The sequence below is a fragment of the Andrena cerasifolii genome, chromosome 3 (genome assembly GCF_050908995.1).
Source record: "Andrena cerasifolii isolate SP2316 chromosome 3, iyAndCera1_principal, whole genome shotgun sequence".
Lineage (NCBI taxonomy): Eukaryota > Metazoa > Arthropoda > Insecta > Hymenoptera > Andrenidae > Andrena > Andrena cerasifolii.
The window spans coordinates 8059093-8085994 of record NC_135120.1 but is presented as its reverse complement, the minus strand read 5'-3'; the positions used below and the strand labels follow the sequence as shown (position 1 = coordinate 8085994).

Genomic DNA, 26902 nt, shown 5'->3' with positions numbered 1-26902 from the left:
TTCCCGTTTCTAACGTTCCAATCAGACCCGGGCAGCACGGAATTCGAAGCTTAGCCGCGAAAATGTCGCCGCGGTTCGAACGAAATTCCGCCGATGGGAGCGAGGCCGCGGAGTTATGGTGCCGTAGTTCAGCCGGCTTACGATCGCGTTTTGAAATATGTAATCAGCGGCTAGTGATTTATCGTCTTGCCCTGATTACTATCCTCGGCGGTCCGCTGGCCCGTCTGATCCGCGGCGCGGCGCGCGCGATATCGCTCGTTACCGGGAGCGGGTCGCGGCCCAGCTCTTTCGTCTCTCAGCCCCGTGAACGTTCGCGGGTCATTGGTCACGGATCATCAGCCCGTTCCGGCGAGCGGGGATTCGGGAACTCCGGGAGTCTCGTTCGTACGCCGACCTGCCTTATTCGGTATCGATCGGAACAGAGGAACGCCGGGTCTAACAGCATAAAGCGTACAGAGGGAGAATCGTAGCAGTGCGCAGTTGTGATTGGAAATTTCGAAACGTTTCGAAAGGCTGAACAGAATTAGATGAGAAGTATTTGCTTCGATGCTCCCTGATTACGGTTATGGAGCCCCAAAGAGCGCGTATGCCGGCAGAATTGCTTGCGAACGAAAACTACATTAACAATCGTGTTGGATTGATACCGAGAGTAACCAGACAGTATTCCAACTCGCCAAATGAATGGAGGAATTTCGCGGAGGGTTCCCGTGGAAATCACACCGCGCTTATGCCTGTCGGGGCGGATGTAATAGCTGTCCTGTCGCCCCCCTCCCCGCGATAGTAATTAAACAGAGTCACGGCATAAATGCGCGTCTGATTAAGCGGTTAACGCCTGAATCGGCTCGTTAATTTGACATTCGTCGAACGCACAGTCAGATTTCTGTCCCCTTGCACCGGCTGCGTTCGTTATTTTCGAGTGGTGGCTCACATATTGGACGCGTTGATTACCTCATTGCCGCCGATGATAACCGAGCCTCTCCGGTTTATCGAGGGCGTTAAAGAATCCCCTAACCCGCCCGCGCAAACCGTCCATTTTCGAGCCGCGCTATTCTAACGAGACGTTTGTCCCGTGATTAGTCGGCCTTGATCTCGATTCAGCGATCGCGAGCGATTTACACGGGCTCGCGGGGCCGCGGTGAATGACGCCTCTGGAATAATAGAATAGTTAAATGTCACGGCGAACCGGATGACGGTGCTCTTCCGTTCAGCCACTTTGCGATATGCTCGTGAATTCGAATGCAATTTCGCGCCGCTGGCCGCGCCGATTGACTCCATTCGATGGTATAAGAGGCTCTAGCGGCTCGTTGTTTCGAGCGCTCGAAACGGCCATTTAGAGCCATCAAACAGAAACGACCGGTACCCCTCTCTCTCTAGTTTTTTTTTTTTTTATCGCGCTTTGATACTTTTCGTACAATAGCTCTGTTCACGCTGTACAGCAAACTGTCGACCGTTTTCGGTCGGCGCCACGAGATAAGCCTGTGCGCGCGTTATTATTGCGCGATGATACGCTCGGTAAGTAAATGGCACTTGTTCGGACCGCTGGCAATGGGTAGATCGGGGGAGGTGTGCGCGGGACAAATGAGAATTCAACAGTGCGTTCGCCGAACGACTTTCTACAAATATAGCTAGACCTGTTTTGTGCAAATATAAACATCTAATATTTATGAATCAACATTGCTATTCATACCGACAGATAAACGAGTGTATGTACACACACGGCCGCGCACCGTAAACTCGGGGAACATTGGCAGTACGGGGTAACGTTGGCATCTACTTAAGGGGTCATGCTCAGTCAGGAGCCCGGAAAAAGGGTGGTCTTTGGAAATTTTTTTACTCAAAAGCTATAACACATTTCTCAAAAATTGAAGGAAACCCTATCTACTAGATAGATAGTTCAATATATTTACTTCATTCCTAATCTTGTGTGGATTTCAAAGTCATAGTATACCATATGGTTGAATTTGTCTTGACAGTCGCTTTTATATCGGGCAATCAAATATATAGCATTCCATTTAAAAAACTAAAAGTCACCCTCGTTTCAAGGAAAATATTGCGAACACCAACAATTCAGATACCGTATTATATTGGATATGAAAAACAGTAAAAGTTTCCCTCCTTCAGCTTTTTTCAAATACTTACCAATTTCGAGAATCCTGTATAAGAATATCAGGTATAGTCGCTTGGCCAACTTTCGACAATTTTTACAAGGCCAATTTTAAAATGCCCATATTTTTTACAATTAGACCATGAAGGGGACGGATAGAACTATATTCTGTTTTCTCAGATTTTTAAAATCGCACCTGTTGTTAAAAACTGCATTTGGTTAAAATAATTGCACAAAAATGGTTGAAAAATTTTGTTTCTAAATCTGAAATAATTTTTTCTTAAAACTTCAATGTCTTTTCTACAAATCGCCGTAAACCTCATCTCCATCCGTTTACTGCTTCCATAGTTATAATTTATTGAAAAAAAGTTAGCACTTATCTTCAAACAGCTGTAAAATCGACATTTTTAAAAATTGTCAAAAATCCTTCGAGATATGTTTATATATCCCTAAAGACTAGAACATATTCAAATTTCAGCCACATCCGAAATGTTACTCCAAAAAGGATTTCGCGTGGAATGTCCCATATGTAACAAGTGTCCTTAGGGCAGAAATACACCCGTAGAACTCTTAATTTCGCCAGGCCTACTGAAAATACCACGTAAATGCTAATTTTCCTCTTAATTATTTTTCGGATTTCCTTTGCGAATAAATTTCATGTCTCACATAATAATGTATGTAAAACTAGTCTAATATTCTGCAAAACCTAGTATTGGCTTAACATTATAATACATAGGTATCTTTATGCACGATTTAACACTGCTGCTATATCCACATTTTTTCGTTTATACAAAAAAATTGTTACATTAGGAATTTTTTGCTCATTTGTGCGATGAAGTGTGGACAGATACGATTTTTTCTGGGTAAAATAAAAAAAGAATCATGATACCAAGGGTTAAAGCAAATGAAAAAATGTTAATTTTTATATTACATAGCAAAATGTTCGAAAAATATGCCAATGCTCCCCCAGTTTACGGTACAGTATCCTGGGGGAAATATTCTCTTTGTCAGGGACCTCCGACCCGGACCTCTCACGATCGGGTTCCCCGAAACTATTCCACCGCTCGGAAGGAGATTGAATCCCTCGCGAGGGATTTGGAATTTGTTTCTTATCGAATTCCCTGTGTCATGTGGAGATCGAACGTGTATATTTAAACTGCGCGCTATTTCGAAGACACTAGGAGCGAATTACTGTGTCATCGGAGTGAAATCGTTCGTCTAATTAGACGATTATATCGAGATGAATTGGAAACCCGATGGTAAATTTAGAAAACACTGTGTACCGTGAAATGATCTACAGCGCTCATTGAAAACGGCACTAAACGGCGAAGCGTCAGTGGCTGCCAATAACCATAGACGCACTCGACTGTCCCGTTCGTACGTGATCTATAAATTGGAGAACAAAGCGATCCCGTAGCCTGGATCGCGTTCGTTTCGCGACGGTGTTTGTACACCAAACAAGCCTGGTGCCATTTCGCAGCGGACAGCACCGTATCGAGTGCCATTATCGACGGGCGTACCCGTAAACAAACGGCCATTTTTTAGCGAGCTTGACCTCGTGGCACCCGATCGATTTAATAAATCGCAGGCAAGAGGCTCGGGAATCCCGCGACGGCCCTCGGCGATTTCGTTCCCGGAAACATCCCAGCCATTCCTCCAATCATAGTCGAGCACAGAATTAGTAAGGGGCTTCTTGTATTCTGTTCTCCTTCCGCTGATCAGTGGCGCACTCAGAATTTAATCTTAGGGGGAGCCCAGTTGAACGGGTATAAATATTCTTAATGCAAATTCAATAAAATTCATTAGGTTATTATAAAAATTTAAGTAAAGAATTAAATCCAGGTTTCTTATCTTTCTTGCAAAGCTCCTTCTTTGGGGGGTGGCAGCGCCCCTTGCCCCTCTCCTCTGATAGTAATTGCTGATCGATTACTATCTCGCTGACAAAACTAGAATATTCATTTATCTATTACCTTTTACGGGAAGACCCTATTATTTACAAAGTGAAAAAAAAATAACAGAACAAACATTACCGCACGCGAGGAGTAATCCATCAAACACCGAGACCATAAATTCAAAGTAGGTACCTCCAAACAGAATACCACTATAAAGCGAAATTAGAAAATAGGTACTTTCCCGACTGAACAATTAATCGTCATAACTTCCCATCAAGAAATCTAATGTTTACGAGAAGTTGCTCGGTGTGAAGCGACAAGTAAAAGTATCGATGCGGTTGATAGAGGGAAACGTTCGGCAATAAGCATTTCCTGAAAGGCGACAAGTGGCGATCTGGTCGCGTGAAATGGCGTCGCCCCGAGCGGGGAATAAAAGACGACGTCCCCCTCGGGGGCGGCTTTCGTCGGGGGTAACCGCGTGTTTGACATGCCAGATTTAAGGTATCCGCGGCCGACACCCGCGGAATAATAAGGTTCACGTGGAAGTGAGCGACGAGGTATACGTGTCTCCTTACCGATTCCTGAACGCGGATCCGCCACACGTAGGATCGCGCGTCGACACCGCCAGCACATATTGAATCGCTCCACGACGATTTTCGAATTTTCTCCGCTTCCTTTTCACGTACTGCGCCATGCTCGATGCGCTGTTCGTATACAAACGATCGACGACATTCGAGCAGAGTTGCCCGTCAACGGTGTCCCATCGCCGTGGATGGAAAATTGATGATGTATCTCGTCCCGGGGTAAATACAACGCAGAGTGACACAATCTAGCGTTTTTACGAGACACTTGCTAAATCAGGGACCTGTGAAGAAGGATCTGGCTTGGTGGGAAAAGGTAGAGGGAAAAATCGCTTAGCGCCTTTGGATTCTGTCGAGTGGTGACTGAGGCTGCTGGTTAAGCGAACCAGAGCTTCCGTTTTAATGACAAAGGTCGAGGGAAGTTCGAGGTAAAGTGGTTCTCGCGGTGGAAATCAGTGTCTTCGCGATACGGAAAGCTGGAGTGTTCGATGGGTTTTTATGCGAGATTGCGGGCAAGGTCGGTGGAGTAAAATTCAATAAATCGGGCTGTACTTCCGAAAGGGACCGGTGGCTTATCGAGAACACTTGGTGGGTAATACGAGGGGTGTGGAAAGACCCCAAATATAAAATTTTAGCTTCGGAAATTAATGCGTTCAAAAAATACAGGAGTTATTGTGCATAGAAGGGTATACTTTACCGATTATTTTTAATAACTTTACCACGGTCCTCGCTGTTAAGAATATTTCTGTTGATTCATACCGACACAACGCATTCCACTTTCCAACTTGTCCCGGGTATTGGTATTGGTTGGGGCTCGATTAGGGCGGGGGGCGGTGCCCGGTGCTTGGCGATGCTAAAACTGAGACTGTGGTTACAAAATTTCCAAAATAAAAAATTAACAATAATTTTTTATTTATATTTCGGAAACTAATAAATACACGAAGCTACAATTTTAGCTTCAGGGTTCACACCTCCTCCCTTCAAGCCTCATCTCGATCGGCCATAAAATATATTAAGCTGTTATCCCTAAGGTAATTTAATCTAATAATTTTTAATAAACTATCTTTTTAATCAAAACTAAATGGTTAAAATTTTTAAAGTTTCATAAATTTAAACATCCTCCCAACAAAATAATTTATATTTATATACAACATTAAATAAAAATAAATTATAAAATTCTATAGGGTCTTCTCGTCCCATATAAAAATCTACGCATATTTACTTAGAATTCAAATTAACAATTTAAATTAGAGACAGTAAATATTTCATCAACTCGTTCATACAAGCCTTCAATAAAAATGAGACTGTGGTTACAAAATTTCAAAAGTAAAAAATTCACAATAATTTTTTATTTATATTTCGAGAACTAATAAATACCCGAAGCTACAATTTTAGCTTCAGGGTCCACACCCCCTCCCCTCAAGCCTCAACTCGATCGGCCACCGGTCCCTTTCGGAATAATATCCATAAATCGTTGTTAACTCCCGTCCCGCGAAATCTTCTTCTCGTAACGAGTGACCGAGTTTCGGAATGTCGCGATGAGACTCGCGCCTTTCGCTTCTGTCGCTCATCCTCCTCCGCTCGACACCGTGATTCACCAGGCTCGAAAGAAACGGCGGAGATCCGCGAACCATAAGAGTTACGCCCTTCAAACGATTGACGACGGGACCAAGCTTTTTCCTACTCTCGCGTGACCGATTTTCCACGGCGGATTCACTGTGTCGAAAGTCGAAGTTTGTTACGTATGAAGACGATAACTGCTCTGAACGATGAGGAATGATGGTTCTTACTCTGAGTTCTTTCTCTGCGGCAAATTAATGAGGCGCTGTAACGATATGATATGTTCGAGTTGCTCGACGTGTTCGTTATGAGAACCGGGATCGCAGCTTGCTGGTTTAGTGTTCGAGTTTTAAAGAAATGGTCCCTTTATTCGAAGGCCAAGAGAACTTTAGGAAAAAACTAGATGGATATAGGGTAAAGGTACCAGCAGTTGACCATGTATCAGTAGTTAGCAACTTTTCAGAGAAACGTGAAAAATAAGGTTTTTAGAAGTGCAACTATCTCTTTTCAACAAGTTTGCCACTTCTGAAAACCTTATTTTTCACGTTGTTTTTCTGAAAAGTTGTCAACTACCGATACATAATCAACAACTGCTACCTTCACCCTACTGCATTTATGAACAGAAATTACCGTCGTCCGTGGTCAAAAGATAATATCTTAGTTCTCATACATTAGGTACTCTGAACTATATTAAATCGTTTAATTAGTCAGCCCCTGCTAAATATAACTATCAAAGAACGGCTCTCGACAGTCACTAGTACGCCACTGGGCATCGACAAAATTGTACACCGCATTCGATTATAGAAACGTACTGAGTGCTCCAAACGCAGCAGTATGTTCGCTTTTCCGTGGAACAAGACGCGCGACTGGCGCGGAAAATTCGTTAATTAATAGCACGAAATTCTGCGGTCGCGTTAATTCTGCGCGGCAAATACCACGAACTAGGTTAAACGTGGCCATCGCTGGATGAAATTGGAAAAAGGGAAAGCCGTGCCCCCCTGCCGATACACTTTTCCTCCTCGATGGTATAATTAGTCGGTGGAGATTCCCCGATGGGCGAAGGGAAAGAACGGGACTAATTAAAGGGCGGGCAGGAAATTGCGTCATCGGGCAACCAGATGCTCGGCTTATCTTGCGACGAGTTGAAGAAGTGGTCCCCTTACTTGAAACAGTCACCCCGAGAGCGGTCCTTTGATCCGATGCTCGTTGCTCGATAAGCGAACGCTGTTTCCGGCTAACAGGGTCCTCACCGAAACGAAATAGTTCTATCAGAAACGGTATTCGGGCCGAGCCAACGTTTCCGGTGTCACGGGTTTCAATTAAAACGTCGCTGAAACGGAAAAAATGTTGATACCTCGTCATTGCGTCCGATGGCAATTACGGCGTGGGGCGGCGCGACACAAGGGTGGCGGAGAGGGTAGGGAGGGAATAAAAATATGTTCCCCGTGTGGCGCGCTTTCACCTCTCGGCCGAGCAGAAAATTATATTTTTCCAAGCTTCCCTCGCTCCACTCCGTTCACCCGCGTGATATACTAAAAAGTACGATTTAATAACGAAACGCCCGCTGTCCAGGCAAAGCCCTGGTAATTCCAGCCTCTATCGAAGCGATTTATGGATCGCCTCTGCAAACGATCGTTTACCAACAGCTACCCCTGATTTTAACCCCCATTATATTAGTTCAAATATATAAATATTTAACTAGAACTCCATTTTGTGAAGGAACTGAGGTTGCCTTCGAAATTTTGGGACCTGCAAATACAAGCGACAAAAGCATCGCCGGCACCTATTCAGAGAATCGTCGAAACACGCTTAATAATAATAATAGATCCCCCGAAGCGTATGTATTTATTCCCCCATTTCAGGCGCGATATAACAAAATCTCGTCGCCAAAGGTTCAGCCGGTTAAAGTGAAATTTCAGTGGGCGTTAGAATCGATTCAGCCGCGAACGGAGGCATGGTCCGTCGAGCAAGGGTTAAATACGCGACAGGTTTGAAAACGACACGGTATAATGGTCCTGGTTGCTGAAAAATGTTAAACGAATAAGTAAAAAAAAAAAGGGGGAAAAGCGAGAAAAAGGCTGAAAATAAAACGCGAATCCCGTCCCCGTAGCAATACGCTTCGTAATTGCGCCGCGTTTCTCTGCTTTCTCCTTTCCCCGTGCACGGCCGCAGCCAGTTCAAAAAGGAGCTGGAGTATTCGGTCGCGGCGCATGCTTGACCTTTCGCACGCGTACGTACACGCGGCTAGATAATTTGTAACGCGGTTTTGCCGGTCGGCCTCGGCGGAAAGCAACCCCCGCAGCGGGAACGTGAGAAAGAAACAGGGGGAGAGAGAGAGAGGACGGCCGCCGCGTTTTTATTCAGTTCGACCGGCTGCGCCTGTACAGGAAAAAGCTGCGGCAGGTTGCTTCCACGACACACCAGCTTACTCCTCCGCTTTATCGTCGTCTGCTTTACTCCTTCAGTATCGTAAACTTATTTAGCGGGTGGCCTCCAGCCATCCAGATACGTTTAGGTTCAGTTTCCCTCGGTTTTAAGCGTAGCCTTGTCCGCATAGGTTTTTCGCGACACTTAGAGAATAGGTATGTGTCGAAATGAATGCGTGGATGGTACAGGGTGGGGCAGGGAATTATCCCTGACTTCTAGGAGACAGTGAGAAGGGACGGAAGGTGTTGAGAGGGTGGGGATCTGCTCAAATGACGCATAATTCGGGAAGTTTTCATTAACACCACCCTCAGTCGAAATTTTTTTATTTATTTATTTATTTATTTATTTATTTATTTATTTGACGTTGACGGTCGAAACCGTTTCATATTACAACATGTTCAACACAATGCACAGGGGTGAAATTTTGCGATTTTATGTCCGAAACTACAGAAATGAAATTTTTGAATTTTACAGATTTAATAGACATGACAATTGAAGAGATATATCAATTTTCGTGGTCAAAACCTGAAAACTTATTTTTAATATATAAAATTCGCCACTTTTACGTTGTAATATATGAGAAACTAAATTATCCGAGAAACAGCACTTACAAAAATTACGAACGATAAAGATTTTTTTATTATTTACATTTATACACTTTTTTCTTTGTTAGAGCATGCCCCTGCTACAGTGCAGCAGGGCATAGCAGAAGGGTTATTGCTTCTGACGACAAACAAACATACATAATACAAACAATCAAACAGAGGCTAGAAGCTGAATAAAATTGTTTAAAAAATAATAAAAAGGTTTATCACAGTTATGTCGTATGTTATATAGACAAGAAACACTGGATCGTTTAAAAAAAATGCACATAATTACAAGATTAGCAACTATTGACAATTAATAATTGCATTTATAGACTCAAAATTGTCCAACGTAAAATAGGAATGAAAATCATTGCAGGATATTATGGGATTGATAATTATTTTATGTATTGAAAATTGATTCTTATGACAAGGTTATTTCTAAAACACTACTTTAAAAATTGTACAAATTACGTATTAAAAACCGAAACATAATTATTTCGAGGACAAAAAGCTATCTTATACGCACCCCCAGGAATTGAATCCACCGTGCTACTTTTCGTAACGCACGTCGACAAATTCATGAAACGAACTTTCAATGTCAATGTACTGATAGCAAAAGATAAATTTCTTCTACCCTTTTTAGTTTTTTTTTTTTTGTTAAATTCATTGTCAAAGTTAGGGATAATTCCCTGCCTCACCCTGTACAATTCACGAATCTGCGTCGAGCTCGCCACTATTTACAATCATCGCCTCGTATCTTAACGACAAACATTTATCAACGCATTAATTATTAAGAGTCTTGTGTCCAAGTTCGAAGCCACTTCCAGCACTTTCTTTTCTAGCAGCTTCCCATGGCCCGTCTCTGAATACACGCTCGCGTAGGGCGAAGAGAATCGACGCTGAAATACTGTGTGAAAATCGCCCGATAGTTGCTCGAGCTCGTACTCGAGGCTGACGAACGGATCGAAACTGCATTAGTGGCGGGCAGTCGGTAATTTGGCCGATCGATTTGGGCCAGAACTTCCCGATGCATTTACCTTTCGAAAACGCTCGCGGCCGTTTTCGATTTTACGAGGGCCCCGGCAAGAAAAACAGGCTATTGTTTCGTCGACGCTCGCCCCCGGCATTTATGTTCCTCTCGGCGGGGTCGGCGAAATAATTTCGGCAACGATATTGCAGCCGTCCGTACCGATGCGGCAGTTCCTCTCGCCGGGTGCGCCGGGTTTGCTTTGCAACTTGTTAAGCCGCGTATTCACCTGCGCATTCGCCCCGAATGTGCATTCGGCGCGCACCGATTTTTTGCTCGTGCGGCGCGCGGTCGGTGCTCAGCGTGCATTCGGCGCGCGTTCGGCGCGCGTTCGACGCGCATTCGGCGCGCATTCGGCGCGCGTGCGACGCGCATTCGGCGCGCGTTCGGCGCGCGTTCAGTGGTCAACGTGCATTCGGCGCGCGTTCGGCGCGCGTTCGACGCGCATTCGGCGCGCATTCGGCGCGCATTCGGGGATCGTGTAGTGTTCATTCACAATAGTCCCCATAAGTATCGATCCGAAGAACGAGAAGAAAAATCTTGGATGAAAATATTCCAATAGCTAGTGCTAGTTTCATTGTATTGTATACATTGCTTAAAAAAAAAGGATAAAAAGAAACGTTGGTGGACGAGGAAAATATATACCAACAGGTACAACGAATATATACCAGCAGTCGCCTCGATATCGGTCCATACATTGTATCCGCATTCGTCGTTTCGAGGCAAACCGATCGGCAAATGACGAGCGCGGATACAATGTATGGACCGATATCGAGGCGATGCGAACCGAGCGTTCGCCGGGCCATTCGCGCCGCGATCCGCTTGCTGGCGGTCCACCAAAGCGTGCATTCGGGTCCGAACGACACCATGATGGAGTGGACGCCACAAATTTGTCTCAAGCTCCTTGAGGTATTCGAAAAACACGAATCCTTATGGAATCCCAGACACCCGCGTTATTTCGATACTATAAAAAAGGACGACGCGTGGTGTACAATTGCCCAGGAGATCGGAACGGAGGCGGAAGAGTGCAAGAGGAAAGTGGAGAGCCTAAAAAGCTCGTACAGACGGGAAAAGGGGAAAATTAAGAAGAGCACCACAACTGGACGAGGTAAATAATATTAAACACTTCTAAGGGAGAGTGGGGGAATTTCGAACGCGGGATAAACCTAAACACCGCGATATTCGCTGAAATCGCTTGTCCTGTCCTCTCGCGATATTGTTACGTGATGTAATTAGCTATGTTTGGTATTACGGAAAGTGTTACGACGCAAGGCTGCGCGCAACTGCAAAGATAATGGTCGTGAAATGTTTTGGTAGCTTTTCTTACAATTTTACGCTCGAGTATTTTGAGTCTATAGTGCATTGAACCTATACTACCCAACAAAGCATAATTTTTTCGTAGTTCCGTTACTTAATTCTAAATAAAATCAAGGGATTACTTTGTACATATACGTGCTCGTATTTGTTTTATTTGAAACTTCTTAGCTTCTGTTCATTTTGGGTAATTACGAACAGCGTATATGGGACTATTACAGACGATGGCATTTATCCTTTTATCTTAACATTTACTAAGTTTTTCACGTGTCCAGTATCCCGGAATTATGTTAGGAAGAGTATACGTACATATTCGTTGAAAGATATTGAGATAACCGTGAAAGAGGTTAAAGATTAAAGACTTTCCATCTGTCAGGCCTTTTGTTTCAATTTAACTTTTCCCTTAAGTGTTCGTAATTCCCCTACTCTTCCCCTACACGAAAGAGAAAAGAACAAGATACTATTCCAATGTATATTATTTCAGGAAGCGACGAAATTTACCATTCAAAATGGTTCGCGTTCAAGGCGATGCAGTTTTTGGACGACAATACGGAACCCAGAAACACTATAAGCGTAAGTTGTTTCTCTAATTACTTTCTGATATATCACATGCAACCAAATATCGAAGTGTGCCCATAAGAATGTACTGGAAGAGAATTTTACTTAAAAATGAATTACTCAAATTAGGATGTTAAATTTTTTATTGCAACATGCTATTACTTTCTTACATATTAAGTTGGCACATTAAGCATTGCATTTTGTATTACATTAAGCATATTTATCTTGCCAATGAACAGCTCCTGACGTAGAAAAATATTTTGCCAAATCGTCGCGCATTTTCTCGGCGGTTACTTTACTTCTACGTGCAACCGACCTGAAAGGCAAAAGGGAAACTTGTTCGTTTTCTTGTCTCCAGTCTCCAGGCCGGATTTCTCCATTTTCTTCCACATCAAAACAAGTTGAGGGAGTGTAATAATTCCTTGAAGTTCTACTGTTTCGTAGAAAGTTATGAAGGCAAATCGTAGCCATGACAACAACTTGAGCCTTTTCGGGTTGCAACAGCAACGGTTTTCGCAATACCCGAAATACGCTCGATAGAACCCCAAAGGCATTTTCGACTACTCTACGGGCTCTGCTAAGTCGATAATTGAATATCCGTTTAATAGATCCTTTTGGACTAATCCCAGGGTATGGCTTCATCATATTAGGACCTAAAGCAAATGCAGAATCTCCTAAAAAAAAGAAAGGCATCTCGGCAGTTAGTCCATCTATAGCAGATGACGCTGGAAGATTGAGCTTTTGCTCCTCGATCTGTTTGTATAAATGACAATTTTTAAATACTCCTCCATCCGATATTCTGCCTTGGCAGCCCACGTCAACGAATAAGAAATTGTAGTTAGCATCCACTAACGCTAATAATACGATGCTAAATTGAGACTTATAATTGTAAAAGTCACTTCCACTTTTTATTGGCGCTTGTATTAGTACGTGTTTTCCGTCAATAGCGCCAACGCAATGCGGAAAATTCCACATTTCCTCAAATTCATCTGATATTTTCTTCCATTCTTCTGCAGTCGATGGCATCTGAAAATTTCAATATTAATTTAATTTTTTTGTTTCATTGTATTTAGACTGCCGATGTGGATGAAGCAGTCGATGCTGACATCCTTATTAACCCTGTGGACGACGTCGCGCCCGAAGAAACATCACAACGGGCAAAACAAATTAAATCACCGAAAAAGTCGTGCAAGCGGAAAGAAGACCCCCGAATCGATGAAGCTTTTAAATATTTAAAAACTGCCATTGATGCCCGTAATTCGGAGAGTGACGAGTGCCCAGCATTCGGGAGATATGTTGCGGCCAAATTACAAAAATTTAACAACCAGCAGCGAGTGGTAGCCCAACATAAAATCAGCAATATACTCTATGAAATAGAAATGTCCTCCTTAATTCCGCCTTCACCCAATCCTTCGCAACAGCTCAATAATACTTCACATGCTCCTTCGTCCACATTCATTCCACAAGCTTCTTCATCCACATTCTATTCACAAACTTCTTCATCCACATTCATTCCACCTGCTTCTTCGTCCACATTCATTCCACAAGCTTCTTCATCCACATTCTATCCACAAGCTTCTTCATCCACATTCATTCCACCTGCTTCTTCGTCCACATTCATTCCACCTGCTTCTTCGTCCACATTCATTCCACAGTCTACAAATCCTGTTTCCCCACCTACACCGCCTACTACTACCATCTACACCGAACTTACTCCTGTTTCTAATAGACACGATTCACATAATTCATCACATTCAATCAGTGACAATTCCAACACCTACGACACCTATCCACAGTCTATTCCACCTTCCGAATCATCACATCCATCTCCATTTTCCAATAGTTCTGATTGTACACTAAACTCATATTTCTCCCACTTCTCTGACACCGATAATTAAAATTTATATTAAAACACATACCTAATTATATTCTTTCGCATATGTACAAAATAATATTTTTTTAAATAAATACTTTAATATGTATATTGATAAATAAATGACTTACCTTCACATAATGAATCAAACTCTCAATTATTGCTTCACACACCTCTGGTACGATTTTTGAAATAACCTGTTTTGAGATTCTAAATAGATATTGCATACTACTATACGAATCTCCGGTTGCAAGAAATCTTAATGTAATGGCCAATCTTTCTTCCGGCGTAATGGCTTTTCTGTAGGCAGTATCTTGTCTTGCAATCTTATCTCGAATATAATTTAATATAATAAAAAAATCTTCCGATGACATCCTCGTAAAGTTTCGAAATTGGTTGCTTCCCACTTCAGCATTTAAATCACGTAGAAATTTTTCGTTGCATCTGCTGGTATAAAGTTTCTTCGTCCACCAACGTTTCTTCTTTTTATCCTTTTTTTTTTTTAGCAATGTATACAATACAATGAAACTAGCACTAGCAACTGCAATATTTTCGTCCATGACTTTTCTCCTCGTTCTTCGGATCGATGCTTATAGAGACTGTTGTGAAAGAACACTGCACGATTCCCGAACGTGGGCCGAACGTGCGCCGAATGCGCGCGGGACGCGCGCCGGTCGCGCGCCGAACGCACGCCGAATGCGCGCCGGGCGCGCGCCGAATGCACGCCGAATGCGCGCCGAATGCACGCCGAATGCACGCCGAGCACCTACCGCGCGCCGAATGCACGCTGAGCACCGACCGCGCGCCGCACGAGCAAAAAATCGGTGCGCGCCGAATGCACATTCGGGGCGAATGCGCAGGTGAATACGCGGCTTTATGCGATTCGAATTCAAGCCGCGTATGAACTTCCATTTGCATTTCGTCCTCCGCTCCGGTGTTCACGGAGAATGTTCCCGATGAACGAACGGCACCGTGCGATTTACGTGATTATTCGCACCGGTTTTCGACAAGTCTAGAGTGGGCGTGTATCGATTTCTAAAGGACTGGCAAACCCGCTCAGTCCTCGTTGCGCTTGGCGCAGTGTTACACAAACGTCGCTCGCGGAGAATCAGTGGCAAGTACTGGAAGTAATTTCCTTGCTCCGCCAAAAGGGTGGTTCGCAGCGATGCACCGATTCGCGTAATGGACGGATCGTAGAATATTCCCATTTCCTGCAGGCATCGCGTGTACACGCCCTAACAAGGAATTCTGATTTCGTGGAATCTGAAATTTTACGTTTCAAGTTTCTTTTTGCACGGGGGATCCAGCACGCCAGTCCTGCTCCGCTCATCGTGCAGCACGCTCGTTCAACTTCTTTCGGAAGTTATTTGCGTGCTTCGCTCGACGCATCCCCCGTGCATTACGTACATTCGAGGCTCCTCTAAATCGGAGTGGCTCGCGAACAGCTGGGTCCATAATTTACTATGTCCGCGCTCCTCCACTTTAATTAGCGTCTTCGAGGTCCTTCCCTGAAATAAGATTGCAGCGACAAAAGTCGACGATGCTACTTAGAAAACTCGGCGAAGGAAAAATTGTTCCCAGGGGGTAGTTGACTAATTATTCAGCGAGAAATCTGCCGGTTTCACTCGTTAGGTGAATTGGAATTCGCCGAGCACACCGAATGGGCGCGAGCAAAGGTCAGGAAACTGATGGGTCACTCAAGCCGAGCCAGCTGGATGAAAAATCGACGCGAAACCCTGCCGGAGGGTAGAAAGAAGCAAATCGTCCGGGTTCGACTCGCGTTCCTCGTGACTCGGCGCTTTTGCCGTGCTGACCGCGAGACGATATTGAAATTATGCGCGCAATGCCCGAAGCGGCACGGCACAAAAGGCCCCGGTCTTCTCGGGCATAAATCGCCAGGTCGAAATTCCTCAGGGGAACGGCTACTCGCCGATACACGCCTCGGAGTCGTGGAAACGCGCCGCGGACTCCCGAGGTTTGCGGCTTCCAGCGGAGATCGCGGCACAGCGAGAAGGTCCGACCGAATCAAGATTACAAATTTATGGTCGAACCTCTTAGCGCTGGCCCACGTTTTCCCTCGGACCGCTGATGCTTCACCACCGGGCACGCTACCATTTGGCGAAACAGCTGCCGAAGATCCAGATCCGACATCTGCCAGCCGCGACCCTGGATAGAACAATCCGGCGCCCCGCTTCTTGTAATTTCTTTTCTCCGCTGACCTAATGGCGGGGAAAATTGTAGGCCCTCGAACGGTGAGTGGCATCCGCGCGAGTGTTACAAGCGTATCTGCACCCAGGGACTTAATATACCGGACGGTACTCATATATGCTGAAACCGATATCGCACCGAAACCGATATGTTACCGAAAACCGAAATAAATACTGGTATTTTTTCGGTATTTCTTTCGGTGACATGGTAGGTTTCGATATTTTCCGGTAATACCTCTATAACTGTAACAGTAACTCTACCACTAACAACAACACTAATAGTAACTCTAATAATAAGAGTATTGAACTAAAAATAAATTAATAGTAAACTACTTAATAATCTAATAATCTAATAATAAACAAACTTTAGTCGATTAACTAAAGTAATAAATTCGGTATTACCTAGGTAATCTATAAATACTTAGTAAATTAATAAATTTCAAAAATCTTTGCCTGCTGCTAGAACCTATTCACTCAATGGTCGATCATCAGACTGACGAGTCTCCACGCTCTTGTCCCTGATGTCGAGACCAAATCTTCATTCGTTTATATTCCAGCTTCACTTTAGCGCCGAGCGTTCCTGCTACCCCTTTCTGGCATAAGGCAGACAACATAGGGTGGCATCAACCGATATCGCGACACTTGGCGTTTCAGATCGACGTTTCGACTATTGTAACATTGTACCATCGTATTCACATCGTAATCACATTATTAAATATTACCAGAAAAATGCTGGTAAGTCTTTTTACTTCGGTATTGCAGCGATTTCGATACTATATCGGCTTCGATATAATTTCGCTAACATAATACCAGTTTTAAACCTCTGCTTACAAATATCTTGAAAATTGTAATAACACAGTACAACAAATTTTGACTTTTTTCGGGCTTGTAACATTCAATAGCCGTTTCTTATAGGTTTTCGTGCCCTGAAAACGAATCCGCAACCCGTTCGTCGCCATCACCCTCAGTTTTTTTTCAAAATCGATTTTCTCAAAAACTGAGGGTGATGGCAACAAATGGGTTGCGGATTCGTTTTCAGGGCCCGAAAACCTATAAGAAACGGCTATTGAATGTTACAAGCCCAGATGGATGTTGTACTGTGTAATAGGTATAGGAAAACCGAAAAAGTTACCGGTTAATATTTCATATAGCGGTATGATCTCATACCGGTGTCTTCGTGCTTCGATTTCTATAAGGGTTGCGAAGTTACAATCGTATAATACCGGTATTTTACGTACCGGTAGGAGTCTCTGATCGCACCTACGGCTGACACCTATTGTGCGCCGACGACCGAATGATGGATGGGAGTCAGTAATTTCGTTAAACGCTCGGTATATTCGGCCGGGACGTATGTACACACATATGGGAAGATAGCCAGACCTGCTGGATCCATCCGCGCGCACTGCACTCGCTTTTGGACACTGCTTTTGAGAGAGTTCCAAATTGTTGTTTCACACGCGAAAACTAATAGACGTCGAACACTCCTAATGCCACGATACCGTGTCCGTTGTTTTCATTCGGGAAACATCCATTTCATAGCGACGCGGGCATAAACGGCTCCCTTCGTTCCCACCCATTCGTAGTTGAGTGAAATCCCAAAACCGGAAGCAATTAAAACAGTTCCCGGCGTCACGCGAACTTTCGCCGTTTTAGTGGCGTCGAAACGTTGTCCAACGATCGTCCCGCGTCCCTCTATTTACATACCGTTTGCACTACACGGGAATATTTCGAGTTATCCCCCGGCCGCGCGATAATCCGTGAACAATTACCCCCCCGGTCAACATTCGTGGCCGCGATAAGTTGCAGAGTAAACGCCCTGGATGCGGCGGTGAAATAAGGCCGCAGATTTCGATAGACTATCTGGTTGCGCTGTGATTTACGGAGAACCCGACTCAGCTCCGCGGCCGCGGCTGGAATTAATTATTGTCGCTTGGCAGTCTAAGGCACAGACATATATAGACAGAGCGTAAGCTGAGGGGGGTGTAAGGTTCGCGGTAAGGGGAGCGATACAGGCAAATCGGGTAACGCAGTGGTTATGTATACCGAATGCTTCCGAAGCTAACCCGACGTCGCACAGTGGTTCGAGCATACTACATGCTAGCTGGACAAAATTATTTTTTCGCGGTATCGGGTTTATATGGGGTTGAAATTGTTAGAAACAAACCTGATTCGTACCATAGTTTATTATTTCACTAAAAATATCAATAAAATAAAAATATGTAAATAATACTAATTCAATAAAGGAAAAAGAACAAAACGACAGTATTGTACTTTAACTATAATTATCAGTTGCAACATTATGTTTATTCCTGTAATTTCTGAGTTTTCTGTGGAGTTTTAACAAAATTTCGAGCCACAGTTGACTCACCTAATATAAAATGGCTATTAAAACAGTGTTTTACTATATGTTCCACGTCGTTCCACGCAACAAGGGTTGAATGTACGGAAAGTAGAGACTTTCTAGGTTTTTTTAATCACACGATCGATCTGCAAAAATTTGCAAAACTATATTTTGTGAATTTTTTTCGAGTGCGACGCTCGGCAGGAGAGGTAGCACTGTTGTTATATTTCAGTCTCTGTAATGTAATGTAATGTAATTAACAGGATATTAATAGTTATAAGGCACACTTATAGTTATAGTTAATTTATAATACGTATAGAGTTTGAAATATAACAACTGTGCTATCCCTCCTGCCGAGCGTCGTACCCGAAAACAATTCACAAAACATAGTTTTGCAAATTTTTGCAGATCGATCGTGTGATTAAAAAAACTAGAAAGTCTCTACTTTCCGTACATTCAACCCTTGTTGCGTGGAACGACGTGGAACATATAGTAAAATACTGTTTTAATAGCCATTTTATGTTAGGTGAGTCAACTGTGGCTCGAAATTTTTTTTAAAATTCCATAGAAAACTTAGAAATTACAGGAATAATCATAATGTTATAACTGATAATTATAGTACAATATGTTAAATATATAGTTAAAGTACAATGTGTACTGTCATTTTGTTCTTTTTCCTTTACCGAATTAGTCATATTTTTATTTTATTGATATTTTTGGTGAAATAATAAATTGTGATACAATTTGAACCCCATATAAACCCAATACCGCGAGAAAATAATTTTGTCCAGCTAGCATGTAGTATACTCGAACCACTGTGCGTCGGGCCGACGTGCCTGTATCTGACTTCTGCCTTTTCCCCTCCAAGCCTACCGTTCTGCCCTCCTTAGTTAAACTGTCCTATCTAGCATTTTTTCATTTTTTTAGATATGTTGAAATATTTGCTGTTCCACGTGTCTTTTACCTTTTAAGTAAGGTTAGAAAACTCTACGTGCTTCGTAAAGATTTATAAACAGTTTAATGCATTTAACCTAACTGCTTTCCAAATGGTTATAATATCCTATCTAAAACAATTAATCAATTGGTACGGTAATAATACGTCACCTATCGGTACACCTATTACAAAAAACTATATTAGACTGTTACGAAATAATGGCAACATGTTTTAATTTGAATGAAGAAAAATAAGGACGGTACAAAGTAAATGATAAAACATCAGTTTTCTCGGTTGTTTCAAAATGTTAGATAGGACATTTTAACCCTTAACTGGTATACTGTTTTTGGCAAACGTGACTGGTATACTGGGGTCGTGGCAGACCCCAAATAAAAAAGGACACAGAAATTTGTAAAGTCGACACTAGAGCAACCACTATGAATATTTTCATCTTAGGTAATGTATAAAATAATAGAAGCGTAGAAAGTGAAACTATTATTATAAAATTAATTAGAAATTCAGTTTACCAACTTAGACAACTGAAAATTGTACATCGAACTTTGGGTGCTTGGGGTCACGAGCGACCCCGGGATACCAGTTAAGGGTTAACTAAAGAGGGCAGCGTTCCCCTCGCGTATAGTCCCAGCTTCTGCTCCGTCTACAAATGCCTAAGGAGGGCGCGCGCAACGAGCAGAAGCAAAGACTGTGGACGTGTCCCATCATTAGCTGCGTCGGAGTATAAAACTCTGATAAATCTAATTTAAAACACAACAGAATCCTACCGGTATCCAGCTCCCCGTTCTCCACCGCAATCGCCCCACGATATTGCGAGCCGATCGATTCGGCAGTTCGAATTCAACGGGAGAGCCCAGCACCCCCGCAGCTCCCCGTGGTGCCGGACTATGGCCGTTGCGCGGAGCGGAGCCCCCGACGGAATAAGGAAAGCCGAGAAAGAGCGAAACCTTAGACCGCTACGTCACCGGAGAACAGAATCCATATTGAATTCGAAGGAAGCCGGGCGTCTGGCGTCCGTGTCCGGGCCGCGTTGGATAGAGTTACTCTGGAAACAGTGCCCCTGTAACGATAATAAAGCTCCTCCCCCCCATGAATAATTCATGATTTTTCCGCATCCCCGACGAGCAGCCTCCCGCGGGCAGGGCGGGGACCGGGTCGCGTTCAAAAATTCATAAACTGGTCGCCGCGGTCACCCGGGGGATCTATTTTTCCATGCAACGACCCGAATTCCACGATGGATCGGTGGAGAGATTCGAGGAACAACGCCGTCGGATTGTGAAACTTTCCTCGACGATCCACGGACAGGCTAACACGGCGAGCGGCTAGCATCGAGTTTGTCGCTCGCCCGAGTCGACCAGCACGTACGTCGTTTGGCGCTATGCTTACTCACGTCGTTACACGCCGCTCCTGTCACGAGGATTCTTTTCTGTTTGCTTTATCTTTGACCCCGCTGGCGGGGCTAACAAGACCCCGGCTGATCCTCCCCCCCCGGGCCCTCGCACAAGACAGCGGCCGATTCCGCCGGAGCCTTCGATTCGCCCAGTCATTACAACTATTACAACGGGACCTTCAATTTGACCCCTCGAGTAGATTAACGACTTCATCTCGCCTGACGGGAACGCTCTGTCGCGTACACACGTGTGTACGACTTCGGCTCGCCTCCACGGCCACCCATCAGCCGCGATTGTTCGCCGATTCATGGGTCCGCGCTGTCACGGACCGACCGCTATGCGCGCACTTTTACGAGCTTGGTATTGTGCGTCCCGAACAGTGAATCGCGATTTATCGTGCTCACTGCGATTTATTCTAAACCTTGCTTCCGACGGAATACCGCGGGGGACACTCGAGGGGGTGCATTGGATTGGGAGGTTTAGCGTTTAGACGAATTAATATCGCCGCTAGAGATATATAGGGTGGATGCACCATTTGGGACCACTTTAAGATATTGTAGACTAAGAGGATAAGATAGAGTGGAAGCAGAAATATGCGATGCAAGCGACACCTGTCTGTTCAGGCTCAATATTATTCAGTTTGCGGGTAGCAGAGTGGGAGAAGCCAAGCCAAACATGACGCCTGTTTGTAGCCATTGGTAGATGTTTGTAGGGGGCTTGGGATATTCGTTGATTTAAAAGTGAAGAAAGTGTAAAAAATGATTTGTTGTCACGTTAAAGGATTTTATAGATCACAAGCCAAAGACAAAAATCAACACTTTTTCTCAGAACCTGCAAATTTATTGATGTACGTATAATGATTTCAAGCAATAACCTAACTTTCAATGTTATTAAATAATGAAGTTTATGGAATTAGTGTCAATAAAGACATCTCTTTCCATCTTTAATTACTTCCTTATACTTCTACTTTATGTTTAATTTTAAAAATTAATTTAACTTTATTTATTATGTATTATTTATATATGTATATGTAATGTGATGTATGTAATATGTTTGTAATGTTCATAATTTAATTAACCATTAATAATTTTTAACATTATATCAAATTTACAGTTCTCATTATTTCTGCTTTAATTAATATTTTAATTCATTCATTTCTAACTTTAAAATTTTTAAATATTGCCTCTTTTATCGAAATTTCGAAGGCCTGAAACACCAGAGGGCGCTGAATCTCGTATATTACTTTTTAACACGGGCTCTTATGGGATGCTTCCACTCTATCTTATCCTCTTTGATTGTACCCAGTTTTGGCCACTTCTTAAAAAATATAATATTTTTCCGTGTAAGCAATAAATGTAACCTTATATTTCTAGCGGTATACTAAACAAAATACTTATGATGTGAAATTCTCCACATAATAATGATCCGCAAGTAGTTTAAAAACAAGTTAATTATGCAAATGGCCAAAAACAGTGCAATGGCCACAAACGGTACACCCACCCTAAAAGCCAAAATTTATTGTCGTCTTAGCAGTTACACTAAATTGAACAGAATTAGTGCAAATGGTAACGGCATCTGTGCATTATAACTTAGCGAAGTTTGAACATTGGAAAGGCGTTAAAACGAACGAATTCCGATCGAAGCGGGAAAACACATTCGTAGCGCCGTTTGGGGCGTCTCGCTTTAAAGTTCTGTCTATCCTTCAACGGTATGAATGCGAGCAGAGGGGGATGTGCGAAGGGCCAGCGCGTGCTGCTTATAATCCCAGCTGATGATCGGGTTTCTATTTTCCCACGTTTTTTTCCCTCGCCCTTGTCTCGTTGCTGGGCACTTGTTTACGTTAACGCCTGGATGATTTCGCCAACTCTGCTATTTCTCGTCCAGTGGACGCACGTGTTTACTCCGCGATGGGAATATGGGCGAGGGGGTCAGACGCGTCCAGCCGTAAAAGTAAACACGCTTCGGGCGTCCCAGCAAGGAGACTGGGAACGAACTACGGAAACAAGGTGCCGAGCCACACTTTCGGGGATCCTATCTCCGCTCCTCTTTATTTAGCATTTAGCACTGGTTCGACGGAGCAACACGCGTTGCACGCCGAAGTCCCTTTCCGAGGACTTTTCGCGCCCTTTTCCGAGCGCTCGCACATATGCCTGCCGCTTACCTGTTCTCGGTTCTGTATCTTTAAAAATACTTCGAATTGGCCGCTATAATTTTGTGAATGCATTCTTGGATAGTTTATCTATCGATTTAGGCAATAAAAAAATCGATTTTTTGGACCTTATAAAGCAGGACACTCCGTTAAGGGGACAATCTACTTACTCTCTCGGTCGGAAAATCCGCCACTTTTCGGTGATGGTTTTTATAATAAAATACACACTGAATGTTTTCGAATTTCGGGGTGTATATTGTACCCCTCTTGAAATACAAGAAAAAATCTTTGTTGTTTGTTTGTTTTACTGGTTTACTTAAATATTTCGCCGTGAAGTTGGCGTTTTCAGAATTGCTGGCGGTTGAAATTTCGGACGACTGCATCGTCGGAAATAAAAAAACCAAACATATTTTTAATTTGCAGGAGTATTGCTATCTCGCTAACCACAAATATCTTAAGATTTGTTAATATTTTCCCACATTTTATATCTACTAAACAGAAAAGAATTGTCCTTTTCGGTACATTCAACTTTGAACGACTCCCGTTTTAATAATTTTGGTTCAAAATTGTTCGTTCGTGGAAGGCGAGTTAACCACACTCCTGCGAATTAGAAATACGTTTGGTTTTTTTATTTCCGACGATCCAGTCGTCCGAAATTTCAACCGCCAGCAATTCTGAAGCCGCCAACTTCACTGCGAAATATTTATGTAAACAAATGAAATAAACAAACAACAAAGATTTTTTCTTGCATTTCAAGAGTGGTAGAACATACCCCAGAAATTCGGAAACGTTAAGTGTTTATTTCATTATAAAAACCATCACCGAAAAGTGGCCCTTAACTCGAGTTCCTCGTTTCTCGTGATCAGAGTTTCATATCGCGATACGGTAACGGACTTCGTTTTGGCATAAAGAAAAAGAAGATTAATGTAATCACGCCTCGAGTAATTCAAGAGCTTCGTAAAAAGAAAAGGAAACTAGATGTTATTCTTTAAATAAATTTTATAATCAGCTAATGAATTTTATTGAATTTACATTACAAATATTTGTATCCGTTCAACTCTGCTCCCTGCAATATTAAATCCCGAGTGCGTCACCGGTGCACATGAAATCGCAGTTTCGCGTGGTGAAGTTTGAATGAAAATATTTTTTATTTTTTAGCTACAATTTTTATTGTTTTATTTTTTTTTTATTCCTGTGACATTTCGCGAGTCGTAAGCCAGCATTAGCAATTGTTATCGTATCCCCGCCGTAAACAATGGCTATCGGATATTTCATACGCCCCAACCCAATAGATGTTTCATGAAAACTCCTAGTTATTGGGCGAAACGATAGTTGCTGTTGCAAACACTCAGGGTTAATAAAAAGTTAGACCTTCAATACTATCGGCCAGCGATATTTGCGATTCGATATTGCTAATTGACACATCGGCGCTGACAAATAAATAGCCGAATTTATTCCACCATCGGTTGTTTGACTTTTTCCGTTTACTCTGCGATGTATATGCGCGATTTTTTCCGCCCGTTTTCGCATTTCTATCGGGCATCTCGACTCCCCGGTGTTTATTTGAAGTTATTCGAACGCATAACGCGAATAACATTTCAAACGCACAGCTACATCGCGCCGCGAATTTTAGAAGGGCCGTCGGAATTCGTTTTACCCAAGCGTTACAACACGACGCGACCCGATGTCAGTGTCCATTAGAACGTGCAAAATAAAGTGACTGAAATGGCGTTTAACGAGCACGGTCATGATATTGCTACGAAAAAATGCTTCGTTCCAGTTCCCCGGTGGAAAAGTGTCGTTGAAAATTCGAAAGAAATTAGAGCTAATGAATACGTGCTTAGGCGAGATTGGCACTGTGCACATGTGCTGTTAAGGACAGTCAGCGTGTGATAAGGGCGAAGTTCGGAACGAGAGTTGAGGGAGAATAGAGGGCTCAGAGAGTTCGGAGCTGGGAGTGTGTTTTGAATACGATAGTGTAAAGGGAGAGCAGTTCTATCTGTAATTTAAAAACTTCCCAGCCACCGCGATCCAAGGAGCCAATTACTTTTCACGATCGTAGCGGTCACGGGAATCGTAACTCTGATTTACACAGAAAGAATAAGCCATCGTCGGCCCCGTAGTTAACAAGTAGGAAGGCAGTGGGGGGGGGGGGGGGAAGAGGTACATCGTTTCGATATTCCGTACCGATAAATCATACTTTCCGATATAAACGCTCGCTTGCGTTGCCCAAGAGCGACGTAACGCGGCTTTACGCTGAAAAATTGCTCGCTCTTAATTCCCGTCGACATTTAAAGGAACCCACTTAATTTCTCGTAATGGCCAATCATGGTTATTTATATGCACATTTATGTATGAACCTTTCCCATGGAGAAGTCATAAATGACCGTCGTACGCCGCGATGAATGGCGAACGGTACGAAATTTTCGTCGACTCTCCAGCCAGCCGCGCTCACCTCCGCCCGATCGATAGTTAATATAAATGCTCGGTAATGAATAAAACTGGCTTGCCCGCGAAGGGGGGAGGGGCGAGTCGTTCAGTCACACTGACTAATTAACCATTTTGGCGTAGGCACCGTCCCGATGATACGCGGCCGACGTAATTAACCGTCGGCGGTGTCTTGAGCAACGTCTAGGCTGCCCCGTCCTTAATCGTAACGATTTCATTAATTAAAAATAAACGGGCCCAATCGGAGGCGAATCCGGGGCTAAACTTCGTTAGGCTAATTGGCGGAAGCCGAAATTAGTTGCTAAGTAGGTTGTCGCCTGACGTGACCGATCCAGGGGAACACTGGCAAGTGTTCAAGTACGCTTGTAAGTACAGAGAGGCTGACTTCCATAGCAGTCGAATGAAATTGACTCGATAGATTAAACCGCCCTTTTAATCTTCAAGGGATGTGTAATAAATGCCATTAACCCTTCGTTGATACACCTCTTTTTTTGGATCAACTTTGACATACCTGGGTGGCTCACACCCAGAACAATTTTTGAACGACTGCCATTCTTATCTGAAGTATCCAAACGTTATAAATAAAATCATGGGCCAATTTTAAGGTCTGTAGAATGTATTCCAATAGTTTTTTTATTGAAATTTCATCACAGTTTTTGTAAAAAAAAACTAGATTACCATGTGTCGAGAAAACACGAAGAAAATCTTCAAAAAATTGTAACTTTTACAAATTTCAATATTAGAAGCTAAAAATCTACAGAGTTATTGTTCGGATATAATATTTTGACAGAGGAAATAGTTTGTAAGTCGGCTTTGGAAAAAAGGTATTTATTTTACATATAGAGGGTACAGAGCGTCAAAATCAGCTTATGGGTGGCTCACACCCAGAGTGTCAACGAAGGGTTAATCAGATTCGCTATTGAGTTCATTATTTAAAAAAAAGAATTGCTAAATGAACATGATTTCCCTGCGTCCAAGGTGGCATCCTCCCTTAAGGAGTTACGCCACCCTGAGGTGCTTGAAACAGCACTACATTAGACGAATTTTTTTTATTGATACAATGAGGTTGAAAATCATTTCTTTTCTTCTTATGTGTAGAACATGTATTAGTGCATATATTGTATAAATACTGTACAAAAATATTAAAAAATGGCCGAGTTATTTATTGTCCCGCGGAGCTCGTCCACCGTTACACGCATGACTGATATAACAAATTATAACCCCCAGGCTCGTCTGAAATGAAAACCATGATGATTATCGTGTTCCTTAATAAAATACCTACAATATGGCGTATGGATCTGAGAAAAAAAAATTTATTGCACAAATGACAGCAAGGTAAAGAAAATTGTTCTTTTTGCACAGGACAAAACAAACTTAAAACATTTATTATATACGAATGGGTTATCGCCCGAAAAGAATGATATGCTACATTGCAGACAACACCATTAAGAATATGCGTACCAAGTTTGAAATCAATCGGAAAAATAGTTTTGG

The 26902-nt window shown here is 43.0% G+C and overlaps 2 protein-coding genes across 5 annotated transcripts in view; both read left to right on the top strand.

Moving 5' to 3' along the window:
• Kug (FAT atypical cadherin kugelei) overlaps positions 1-26902 on the top strand; it is a 508387-nt gene that overhangs the window by 173092 nt on the left and 308393 nt on the right. The gene's annotated exons all lie outside the window — the stretch shown is intronic.
• Positions 10563-14061, top strand: LOC143367015 (uncharacterized). Its single transcript, XM_076808604.1, has 3 exons — positions 10563-11286; positions 11977-12065; positions 13124-14061. The coding sequence occupies exons 1-3, from the start codon at positions 10917-10919 to the stop codon at positions 13946-13948; spliced, it is 1284 nt and encodes a 427-aa protein (XP_076664719.1). The 5' UTR covers positions 10563-10916; the 3' UTR covers positions 13949-14061.